Raw genomic sequence first — 13,489 nt, forward strand, 5'->3', positions numbered from 1 at the left:
CCATTATTGCTCACTCTTAGCCTGTAGAAGAAAGAAAATATTATAAAAAAAAGAAGGATACTCCTCTTGCATCCACGGGCACTGCCCTCTGAAATGGGAGGAGATCCCTTAAACATCAAAAGACAACCTAACCCCCCCCTTTGTCCAATAAGCTAGCAAAATGGGCAAAGGAGAAGAGGGAATACCAGGAGAAAAAAACAAAGGGCAAACATCCAAATTTTCCTCTTGGTAATTCTCTAAATGCAAGCGTAAATGTCATATAAATATACAGTACTGTCCTCCCCTAACATCAAAGGGCGAAAACAAAAAGTGGGTTTGAATATCATTAAAGCCAATTAATTATTAATATCATACATGGTACCCAAACTTATGCAAGGTTAGATTCCAAACCCCCCTCCGTAAGAGAACTTTCTTTGAGATTCACCATCTGTCAACCCAATGGCATCAACTACATTTTCTATGATTGACATTTTTTTTCTCATGAATTTTTCACGAAAATAACTTACATATGACACACCAGCGTGTCATTTGTGCACTTATGGAAAAAATTTATTGACACGCTATGCATCATCAGATCACGAGAGGGTTAATACATTACCCTTAAAAAAAATAAATGGTTGATAAAAATATAGGTGTGTGTGTGAAGATTACATATGTACAGTATTTCTCTATTCTTTCCCCCTTCTGACTGGCCGATCTATTTTTAGAAGTCTTTCCAACCACTTTTAAGAAATCCTTTCATTTGTCTCTTTCTCTGTTCTAACCCTCTCCCTCCTGTCACATTACTAGACATATTTGACAGCTCTGGACTTCGAGCTTCTGGTGGAGGGAAAGAATTCTTTATATGCATGATTTTGTCATTAGTTATATATCATTAATAATTATCTGAAAATACTAATAAACATAAAGCAAATGTACCATAAAAATTCTCTCATCTCAGGAGGAACTAAAAAGTAAGATAGAAAATGCAGAACAAAAGATTATACAATCAAAAGAAAATGAAAAATGGGACTTGGAAGAAAAAACACTAGTAAATATCAAGCAAAACCCCAAATTATTGTACTTGTATGCAAAAAAGATGAATAAAAGAAGAAGAGAAATAGGTCCTCTAAGAAATGAAGAGAGATTAACGAATGAAAAAAAGGAAATATGCAACATATTAGCAGAAAGATATGAGAGAATTTGCCCCTAGAATTGCTAATGAAGATAATGATACAGAAATAAGGGCTGAAAATATAGTGAATATTTATCAGACATGGATATTAATGAAGCCGATATTGCACAGACTATTAATGAAATTAAAAATGGATCAGCAGCTGGGCCAGATGGTGTCCCTGCTATTTTGTTAAAGAAAGTAGTTCATTCTATTGCAAAGCTGCTTGCAATATTATTAAGGCAAAGTGTAGATACAGGCAAGATTTATGATGAGCATAAATTAGCATATATTACCCCTACTTTCAAAAGTGGATCAAGACTAGAGGCAAGTAATTATAGGCCTGTGAGTCTAACATCACATATTATGAAAGGGTAATGAAGAAACATATAAAACATTTAATAAAAAATAATTTGTTTAATATAGGACAACATGGTTTTGTACCTGGAAAAAGTACACAAACCCAACTGTTAGTCCACTGTGAGAACATATACAAAAATATGATAAGCGGAAAAGAAACAGATGTGGTTTATCTAGACTTTGCAAAAGCTTTTGACAAGGTAGACCATAATATCTTAGTGAAGAAAATTAGAAAACATAATACAGTGGACAAAGTAGGAAGATGGTTAAAAGATTTTTTACACAACAGAAAACAGATGAGAAATCGGATGAAGCTATGGTAATATCCAGTGTGCCACAAGGTATGGTGTTAGCTGCATTGCTGTTTGTTATTATGATTGCAGACATAGACAGTAATGTTAAGGACTCGGTAGTGGGTAGTTTCGCTGATGACACAAGAATAAGTAGAGAAATTACTTGTGATGAAGATTGGAACTCACTACAAAGAGACCTTAAAAAGTATATGAATGGGCAGAGGTAAATAGGATGGTATTTAACTCTGATAAATTTGAATCAATAAATTATGGAGATAAAGAAAGAATGCTATATGCATATAGGGGACCTAATAATGAGACAATCACTAATAAGGAAGCAGTTAAAGACCTCGGTGTGATGTTGAATCGGGACATGTCATGCAATGATCAAATAGCAAATCTACTGGCAAAATGTAAAGCAAAAATGGGAATGTTGTTACGGCACTTCAAAACAGAAAAGCTGAACACATGATTATGCTTAATAAAACACATGTTCGTAGTCCACTTGAATATTGCAATATGATAGGTACCACACTACCAAAAGGATATTGCACAAATAGAGTGTACAAAGGTCCTTTACAGCTAGAACAGAAGAAGTTAAGGATCTTGACTACTGAGAAAGACTACAATTCTTAAAATTATAGTCTAGCAAGGAGAAGAGAATGCTACATAATAATACAGGCATGGAAACAGATAGAAGGAATTGCCGAAAACATCATGGAGCTAAAAATATCAGAAAGAGCAAGCAGATAGATAAGTGCCTAAAACTATATCAGGAAAACTAAGGAAGGCACACAGGACATTAATCCACTAAGCACCAGCACTGACAATGCAGCATCTATTCAATGCGTTGCCAGCTTATCTGAGGAATATATCAAGAGTGAGCGTAGACGTGTTTAAGAATAAGCTTGACAAATATCTAAGCTGCATCTCAGACCATCCACGATTGGAAGATGCAAAATATACCAGAAGATGCATTAGCAATTCTCTGGTAGACATTAGAGGTGCCTTACACTGAGGGACCTGGGGCAACCCGAAAAAGATGTAAGGTCTGTAAGGTAAGGAGAGCGGAGAGATAGAGAATAGTTGTTCTTACTTAAAAGTGAAATGGAAAGGTTATTTCTCTAAAACACTATCTCATACAAACTTTGTAATTACAATTATACTATTACTATTTTTAATTTTTTCATCATTATTATTATTATTATCATCATTATTATTTGAAAATAATAATACACATAGTATACTGGGTGTAAAGGAAATATTGACAGCAATAGCGCAATGGAAATGTTAACAAAAGAACGCATGTAAACATTTTGGTTGCGCTGGTCAGTCTACTTGGTAGCGGGGTTTGTTCACACATCTGGCAGTTCGAAACACCATCAGAAGTGTCTGAAAGCACCAAACAGACTCAGCGCCGACTTGGCTATGAATGAGAATAGATGTGTTAGACCCCTCCATTGCCCCTTCTATCCCTACTTTTGTCTATTTTTAGAGAGCTGTAGCAGTGATACCAACTGCTAACATGGGTCGAAAGAAGTTTACTGATGAAGAAAAAACTCGTGCCTTGACACTCCTTGAGCAGGGAGTGTCAGTAATTCGTGTGGCACGAGCTATTGGGACTTAAAGACAAGCCATTTACGTCCTGAAGAAAGCTTCTGTGGGACTCCAGCCAGGAGAGGTACCGAAGAGGAAACCTGGCTCTGGGGGGATCAGGAAGACTTCCCCACGTACAGACAAGCTCTTGAAACGTGAAGTTATGAATGATCCATCAATTACAGCTGCTGTCTTAAGGAAAAAGATGTCCAATCTGCTGGAAAATGTTGCTGTTCGTACAATCCAACACACCGCCTTCAGAAGAACCTTGGCGTTCCCTAATGCTGTATTACTAAGAAACCCATGTCGAATGATGATATGAAGAGAAAACGCAAAGCTTTTTGCATGAAATATTGTGTCTCAACAAGTCAGCAGTGGAGAGGGGTCATGTTTTGTGATGAATCAACCTTAGGACTTGTCAGAGCTATGTCCAAAGTTGTTTGTCACCCCAAGACTGTCGCAGTACCACCCAAAATTCACCGTGAAAACTGTTAAATATCCCTCCATTGTCATGGTGTGGGGAGCATTTAGTGGTGCCAGTGGTCGTGGTGAACTCCACTTCATGCCAATAGATGAAACATGAACAGTGCTAATTACCTGAATATTTTGAAAGACCACATGATTGATTCTTTTAATGAACATGCATGTCATACTTTTATGCAGGATGGGGCTCCACCTCACAGGTAAAAAAAGATAAAAAGTGGTTAGCTGACAACAATGTTTCACTGTTAGACTGGCCAGCCAACTCACCTGACCTTTACCCAATGGGAAATGTGTGGAACGTTATGAAAAATAAGTTTGTGAGACCCAGCCATGTAACGTTGAGGACATGAAGAGGGCCATATGTGATGTGTGGGAGAACTTGGATATGCAAAACTTCATTAATTTAGCTGATTCTATGTGTAACAGGCTGAAGCAGGTGTTAGAATTTAAAGGGAACATGACAAAATACTAGCTGATGTCTCAGAACCTCTTCAAATATACAATTATACAAGTTTTTGTACTTTTTTGTTTTATTGTAGTAAACCCTAGAAATCCCATATTCTACCTTTTCCACTGTTTGTCAACATTTCCTTTGTGACCACTGTACATACTACATGTACCATAAAAATTCTCTCATCTGAGTAAGAGAGAGAAAGAGAAAATTACTATTTTTATTATTTAATGTTATTCAATTTACACATAAAAGCTTGAAAACTTATAAATTACATAAAAAAATTAAACACTTTAGCAGGGTTTCTCCTGAATTTGAAAATGTTGCGTTTGCATTCACGTGTCTGTGAAATACTCGGGTATGATAATTAGTTAGAGTCCAAAGGAAAGTTTGTGCTATTGCAAATTTGTGCAACTCGAATCACGTAAGACTGAGGTATTACTGTATGTATATTGAAAATATTAAAAATAGTAAAGAAAGATGCCACTGGGAAATTGTGATTAATGGCTAGTCAGCAAGAGCTCAAAAACATTCGTCTTTAATGGAAGATGGCCGAAAGCAAAGTGGAGTGTTTACATCCAGGCAGGCGGGTCTACCGACCTACCAGACATTAGTTACAGCCTTACCACCTTGTTCAAGAATTTAACGGCTGTGTTCCAGCTTCGCCGTAAAGTAATTCCTAATGTATAGGACCAAGGGTTTGTATATTGTGTAGGAAAAAATTTACTTTACTATGTAAAATTATAATTACAGCTCACACAATATCAAAATATATAAGAAATAAATTCAGTAACAGGTTCTGAGCATATTTGTTGTAAAATACTTATGTAAATTTACCGAGAACAAAGATGCAGTAACATTTTGGGATTTATACATGTTTTTTTCTAATATTTCTTTGCACTTAATAATATTTCTTTCCAAAATTACATCTATAATTAACTTACTATCATAAAAGATAAGAACTAAAACCAACAGCAACCCATTGGTACATTTATGAGCAAATTTACAAAATCACCTCATGTGAGACAGAGAATCAGTACATCCTCCCTTGAGGCCAAGACCACAATTAAGCTCCTGAGCTGCCCAGTCTCTCATCTTTGCAAGTCTAAGAGTTGCCATTAGTGAATTTATGGGCTGTAGAAATATATAGCATCTCTTTCCTGTTCGATGGCGCGCAATATTGTTACTCACCATGAATCACTCCATCGTCCACCCAAAACCTGTTATTGCTACTCATGTGAGCATGTCTGTCCACTAAGGGTTAAGACACATTTCTCTTATAAAACATACTAGCAACTCTTATGACAAGCAACAAATATCATACAATGGTCTCATTAAACTAACAGTGACAATAAAAGTTTTAAAGAATTATACTGTAAGTATTACTATTAATTCACACTAAAAGGTAATTGTGAAAAATAACATTCATTCTATGATCCTTCACACACCATAAACAATGAATGAGTAGTTCGTACCTCATCTCGCATTTTTGTATTCTCAGTGGACAGGAGGCTCTTTTCTTCCTCTAAACTTTTAATATGGTTACTGGCAACTTCCTTCTCTCCATCCCATGTGGCCAAATGCACAATCTGGTCTTTTTTTAGCTGCTCTAGTTCACTTGCTAATCTGTCCTTTTCTGCCTGAGAAGCCTGGGCATCATTAGTTAATTTCTTGAACTTCTGGAGAATCTGTTTGTATTTATAATCTAGCTGCCCATACACTTCTATCCTTGTTTCAAGTTCACCGGAAAGCTGCTTTATAGTAGTCTCTTGCTGAGATTTTTCTTGCTGAAGTGCTATAAGCTGCAAAGATAAGATCAACTGTGTAGAAAAGTCAGTAACATAATGCTACATAAAACCTGGAGCTTTGTAATGGGCTAGCCTATAGTCCACTAGCCTCTGAAGTTACTCTAAATATATCTTCAATACCAATATGTAATACAAAAGAGAGATGGGAAACAGGAAGTCTTTTATATAATCATTTGACAAATTTTTAATTTTGTTTACCTATCTAATACAATCCTATTTTATAATACCTATCTCTAAATGAAGTTAACCATACTACAGTACTGCTAAGATTAATACAAGAGTAATGCTATAGATTTTATTCACTAATACTACTATACTGAAAGTAATTTGTATTTTTCCTAGGATACAGACCCACCCTTTCACAGATGAAGTACTCAGTGACATGACACACTACAGCTGTCTGCTGGTATAATAAACTAATGCCCACTGGGCTTATCAACCTTTGACCTAAGATGTGGGTAGCTTGTCCATTTTATGAGTCAGCTCATTAGCACTAGCTGTTCCACCCATCTCCATGATCAGGAGAGATTAGAAACACAAGGGGCAGCAAAGGAGTGGAAAACTTCCCCTGTGAAAGCTTAGGTTTGTATCTAAAGAGAAATATAAACTATTTTGACTTTGGTATTTATTCTAATGGGAATATGGACCTATGCTTTCATACATGGAATCTCACCAATAGGTGGGGCGGACCAATCTTTATCTGGAGTGGCAGGTGGACATGCCCTGGATTTTCAGTGCTACAGTAATCATACTCTTAAAGCTAATTACATATCTCGGAAACATACTAAACCCCTCCTTTGGCTGGTACAGGCTTCTATTAACTCAGATAATCAAGAGATTGCCATAGATAGTTATGGTTAATAAATTAATAAAGAAACAATGTCAGCAGTATATCTTTCTATGTTCTTCAGACATTCATTCTACCATCACCTTTCAATGAGAATAAAACAATAAGGAGACTGCCTAAACTGCCTGCCATTGAAATAGTTATTATTTCCAATAATGCTGCTCTTTGGAAGGGAGTCCTACAAAGAAACTAAATGCCACTGACGGAGTATAATTGTTTTCAATAACACTTCTCTTGGTGATGGACTCCTTGAAATGACAACAACAAAACTAGTAAAATGTTAAAGGAAGCTTCAATCAATTAGACAGTATCTTCACATTGTACAGCCTTAAAACCCTTACCTTATTTTTCAGTTCTAGATGGTCCCGTGGATTTACTCCAGTTTTCTGATTAGTAACCATGTCAATTGACTGCTGCAACTGCATCCTCAGTTTTTCTGTTTCCTGTTTGAAACTAGATTCCTGCTCCTGAGAACTTGTTATGAGCTCATCACGTTGCTGCAGAGTTTCTGCTAGTCTGGTCTGCAGTTTGCCTATCAGATCGTCACGCTGCGTCAAGGCTGTCTGATACTCTTTAATCTGAAACCGAAAATTGTTAATGATCTAAATCACTTTATAAAAGTAGTTCCTACACATTGACATTTAAGTCTCACTTCCACTTAGTATATCTATAGTTTTAGGTACTTTAAAGAGTTTATTACAACCTGCTCTACAGCTACCCCAAAGTTTTAGGAGACAATCACTGGAGCCAGTGTCAAAATGGAATTTTATGTACTAATAGCTTTTCTGCACAAGGAAGCCTTAAAAACTAAAAAGTACAGCAAGACAATCGGCCTTATCAAATCTACCTTTTTATGCATTGATTGTAAAGCTCCCTTTTCAGTGGATCCTGAACATGTGAAGTGTGACAGCTGCTGCATGGCTTGACTTGTTAACTGTTTTGCTGGAGAGGAAGAGGGACATGTTATTATTTCACGATGGACATTCACTGAGTAACTTAACATCTACATGAAAAAAATGGTTTGGAAAATGATACATGTATTTTACCAATTAGCCATCCTCCATTCTATTTACATCCCCAAATCACCTCTTAAACACATAAATCCATCTTTCCACTTAGGTTGTCCTTTTTAACAAATTCTTATAGCCACATTTCTTTTCATTTCAGTCTTCCTAACTTCATTAAGTTATCCTCAACATTTGTTTGACATCAGATCTTCCCTTTTCATGTTGAACATGAAATGGGCTCACTTCTGTCTTCTCTCTGGTACACAAAATTTGTATCAGACTTTACATCTGGTCTTGGTCTTGATCAACAAAAATGTCCTGTTACTTCCATTATCTGCTACCTTCCTGATCAACTGTTCTTCACCTAATCTCATCACACTTCCAAGCCATTGTAGCCTTTGAGATTTTGGTTTATTTTCCCCCAACAAAACACAAAATTATTCATTGTTTTAAAGTGGCATCACTATGCAGGGGGGGGGGGGGAGAAGAGGGGCCTGGGCTCCCTACTGGCTCCCCCAGTTGAAGTTCCCCTTCTTGTTACCTTTACAACTTATATAGAGCTGAAAAATGAATGGATATAGTTACAGGCAGTCCCTCCATTATCAGTGGACTCGGTTAATAGCGAGCCATAAAATTGGTGATTTATGGCACCATAACGAGCTAAGTTTCAGTTATTGGCTCTATAAGGTGCCAATAATAGAGTTATGGCATCATAACACACCTAACAGAGGTGTCATTAACCGGTCATTGGTGCCATAAGCGGCATAAATGGTTGAGTTTTAGTTAATGGTGGTTATCGTTTTAACACCACCCTGCCGAGAACTGCTAATAACACGTACACAATTAATCTCCAGGGAGAGGAGGTGAAGAAGAGGGATAGATTGAAATTTTGAAGAGATTATGGAGGGTCATAAGCTTTATTGATGATATGCAGTATCCACTGCCACTTCACTAACACTTTTTCTCTCCTCTTTGTCCATGAGGACTCACACTGAATTCACTGAGTCACTGTATCTTCAGTTAACACCATCTCAGCATTGAAATTATGTACAATCTTGTGACTCGAGGCTGGCAAGGGGGTCAGGTTCAGAAGCAAAGGAGCTGGGTAAAGGAGCAGATTGAAAAGCTGAAGGACTGGGAACAGGTGACACACAGGGAGAAGGCATAGAAACAGTAGGAATATAATAAAAGAGGTGACACACAGGGAGAAGGCATAGAAACAGTAGGAATATAATAAAAGAAAGTATAAGAAAAAACTATCTAAAGTCTAGCAATCTACTGTCTTAGTCACTTCCTATCCCTGTCTAATTTTGCTAAATGGGAAACCAAAACCTTACACTATTTTGCATCCCACAAGTTCAGTCAATTGAACACTCTTGTCCCCTTAGTAAATCTAGTAAAGTACAGCCTCTACTACAATACCGTACACTAGCAGCACTAGTGTCAGACATATTGAAAAATAAGTCACAATTAGTCTTAATGTCAAAATTGAGTAAAAGTCTAAAAAAGGTCAAAATTGAATAAAAGATTCCAAAATAGGAAACAAATGTTCTAGATAAGAGAACCAGACAAATATACAAAGCTGTAGGCTACCAATACTACACCAAAGTAAAACTTTCAATTGGAAAAGCGTCGAAATTTCAAAATCTAAGCTGACCATTAATAACTGAACTACAGCCAAGAGCCAACGGAAAAAATTGGACTCCCTGCTGAAGTTGTTTCTCTCTTAACCCTAAAGTGGGTGGGGTTTACTTCACCTATGACACTAGTGCTACTGCGATTTTCAAAATTTCTAAACTGCTGGCAAGTGAAACTATGAGCAATATTATTATGTATGTACTTGGTAAGTTGCACTATAAACACTCATTTTATCTTTCTAAAACTAATTATCCCTCAATTTTTCAAAATTGCTAACATGACTCAACCCCTAAGTTAGTTGTTATTTAGCCCATACCAAATACGAAAATTTAATGTCATGCAATTAAAAGAGTTCAATCTGCTTCCATATTAAGGAAAAACATTTCACGAAAAATTTGCATTTGTCACGGGCAAAAAAAATTCATAATTATTAATTGAAATATTTTCAAATTACATCTTCAATAGACTTCCTGTATTTTTATACCCTACAAAAATGTCTGACAAAATGTGTAGATAGTCTACATACCTTGTTGTTCTTCATCTTCTTGTATTTCAATGACCAACCCAGTTTCAATGGTAGTTTCCTGAGGAGCATCTAAGACACTTGTGACAAAGGTGGCTGACTGGATGTTTACTGGTGCATTAACCTGGAAATCAGGAGTATTATACATAAGCCATGAAGCATTAAAATGGCACCTTATCACATTTTTATGAAAGTTTCTCAAGAGAGAGAGAGAGAGAGAGAGAGAGAGAGAGAGAGAGAGAGAGAGAGAAGGAGTGAGAGAGAGAGAGAGAGAGAGAGAGAGAGAGAGAGAGAGAGAGAGAGAGAGAGAATAGTTTCTTGGATTCCAATCTTCATGTTACTTATGCCACTATGATGGTTGTGTTATGTCTTATCAACCATGCAGTGATTATCTAAGAACAAAAGATTCTCAAGCTCAAGACTAATTGATTGATTGATTTAATGTTCTTTGGTATTGGGACAGCAAAAAAAAGGTCACTGACACCATTTTCATTTGTTATGAATGACCAAATTTATATAAAACCTACTGACATGATGACTAGATTAAAGATACATAAAATAAAACTATAGATTTTAGAAAATAACTGCTTCAGATACAAATCCAACAATGCCCAATCCAAAGCTAGCAGTGTTCCATAAAAATTGAGCAAGTTTCCAATTCTGTCATACAGCCGATCCCTGCCCATTCGTGGATAAGGATTCACGGATTTTTCTGTGGAACTTCTCCCCGTATTATTTGAAACAAATTTGGTAATTCGTGGATATTTTTCGTCAAGAAATATTCACTAATTACAGTAATAGCACAAACTTACACAAGGTTAGGTTCCAGATCCTCTCGCATAAGGGGAAGATTTGCGTGAGTTTGGCATGGTCTCTAAAAATGTTAATAAATGCTTCCCTCTAGAGTTTGAACACTAAATATGACCCTAATCATGCTCCTTAAATATATATTAGGCTAACTTTTAAATGAAATTAAAGTTATTGTAATCTGATTTAAAAGTTAGTTTAATAAATCACCCTTAAAAATGAAATAACAGGTTGGTGCAAAAATAGTTACAGTAACTACTATGTACGTATGTATCCATTTTCGTAACTATACTAATGTTACCACTAATTCATGGGATGCCATTTTCTTTTCCCCTCAGAGTAAAAGAAGTTTTCTTTGCATCACTAGGTAAACTTCATAACTCTGTTATAATGAAGGTACACAATTCAATGAAATAAAGAAAACATGTATGTACATATATAATGTTAGCAGAGGGTAAAGGTAAAATTCAATCAATTTAAAATCATGTACTAGTGTGAGGGCTAACTATGAGAGAGAGAGAGAGAGAGAGAGAGAGAGAGAGAGAGAGAGAGAGAGAGAGAGAGAGAGAATTACGTATGTCAATGGGGGGGGGGGGGGGGGGGGGGGGGGGGGGGGGGGGGGGGGGGGGGGGTGGGGGGGGGGGGGGGAATTAACTCTGGAGGGGTATCATCTTTAGAAAGTGCGAATGGGATCACATCATCTGAAAGTACATTAACTGTATGTGCTGTAATTACGTAACATACTAGTACATACAGATTGTACCAGCACTTTTCTCTGAGGTTAAGATGGTAATTTTCACAGAATGACAACTCTGTTGTGTCCCTGATATGTTTTACTAGTTGATCATGAGGGTCTTATATATAGTGACAAACACTGTGAGTTACATACCTGCCTTTGTATATATTTTCAAAAATATAAATAGCATACACAGAATCTCCATACTGATTTTACACTGAAAAGCATGAAAACTAATACTAATTGTAGTAAATATACTAGTACATACTTCAGATATTAAACAAAGTTTCTGAAGGGATATCATCTTTGTGAAAGGTGCAGTAACTCTGTAAATGGGTATTGCATCTTGTAAAAGTATGTAAATGCACTAACTGTAGGTGCTGTAATTAGCTCTGTATCATATTTATGCACGTACAAAAATAAAAATAATAAATTTTATTAAAAATTTTTATACAGAAAAGCTTTAAAACTTAAAAAAAAAATTCAAATTAAATTAAACATAAACACTTTTGCAGGGTTCTGCAGTGTTTCTGGAGGATGTGTAAATTTTCGCGCTATTGTGAAGAAGTCGCGTATGATAATTAGTTAGGCTCCAATGAAAAGTTCGCGCTATTGTGAATTTGTGCAACTCTAATATAATAAGTATGTTATTGTCATGATACAATAAAGTTTTATGCATACTTACCTGGCAGATATATACTTAGCTATAGACTCTGTCGTCCCCGATAGAAATTCGAATTTCGCGGCACACGCTACAGGTAGGTCAGGTGATTCTACAGCCCGCCGCTGGGTGGCGGGAATAGGAACCATTCCCCGTTTTCTAAGACAGATTTTCTCTTCCACCTGTCTCCTGAGGGGAGGCTGGGTGGGCCATTAATTCGTGATATAATCTGCCCGCGGTAAGTATGCATAAAACTTTATTGTATCATGACAATAACATTTTTATGCATTCAACTTACCTGTCAGATATATACTTAGCTGATTGGCACCTTTGGCAGAGGGTAAGAGACAGCTAATTTACTGAATAGACAGGAAACAACATACGTTGTAGGTAATAAATAAATAAAAGCTAGGTTCCTATGTGTTTAGACGAAGGGTTGACCTCCTAGCTATTGCTAGGAATCTGCTTCGTCTCAAGAGCCTTAGCAAGGATGTGACCTATGGCTAAGAGTTCTTGTAGATCTGTCAATGGGGTCTTATCCACTTACTTGACAGAATCTAATGGTTATTTGTCAAAGGGGTCCTATCCACTTACATGACAAAACACCTATGCCTAGTGGCATAATTAAGGAGCACAACACCGATCCCGATCACCTGATCCTCACACGAGGGTTCGTGCTTAACTAGTTAAGGATCAGTGTCGGCTCCCTATCCCAGCAACGTATCCGTAGACACGTATAACCCAGAGAGACGTATCTCTCGTAGGTCAACTTGACATCCTTCGTATAATGGGAGGTCAACCCAGAGTTGCATCTCCTGTAAATGACAGCTAATATGTACTTAATGACATATTGTTATGGAAAGAACAAGAATTCATAAAAGCTCGCACTTCATTCGCTTTTAATTCTCAGCTGTTTGAAGGAATCATCAAGATACTCATGAAGTGTTTTAGTGATTACATACTTTCAAAGAAGACCAGGGCTTTCTTAGAAATGGATCTCTTCTGGATGAAGCCTAGAGCCTGGCTGGCGCCTCGCACTTCCCTAGTTGGCTCCTCGCGCCTGCCTGGCGCCTCGCGCTTGTCTGGTGCCTCGCTGCCGGCTCCTCCGCCTGGCGCCTCGCTCTTA

At 37.0% G+C, this 13,489-nt stretch overlaps 1 protein-coding gene across 1 annotated transcript in view; it reads right to left on the bottom strand.

Moving 5' to 3' along the window:
- The window catches only part of LOC135220476 (A-kinase anchor protein 9-like), a 465,336-nt gene that overhangs the window by 402,070 nt on the left and 49,777 nt on the right, over positions 1-13,489 (bottom strand). The window contains 4 exon segments of the mRNA XM_064257603.1: positions 5,812-6,138; positions 7,333-7,569; positions 7,839-7,933; positions 10,163-10,283. Coding sequence (XP_064113673.1) covers positions 5,812-6,138; positions 7,333-7,569; positions 7,839-7,933; positions 10,163-10,283 — 780 coding nt within the window.

This window comes from Macrobrachium nipponense, chromosome 2 (assembly GCF_015104395.2).
Source record: "Macrobrachium nipponense isolate FS-2020 chromosome 2, ASM1510439v2, whole genome shotgun sequence".
NCBI lineage: Eukaryota > Metazoa > Arthropoda > Malacostraca > Decapoda > Palaemonidae > Macrobrachium > Macrobrachium nipponense.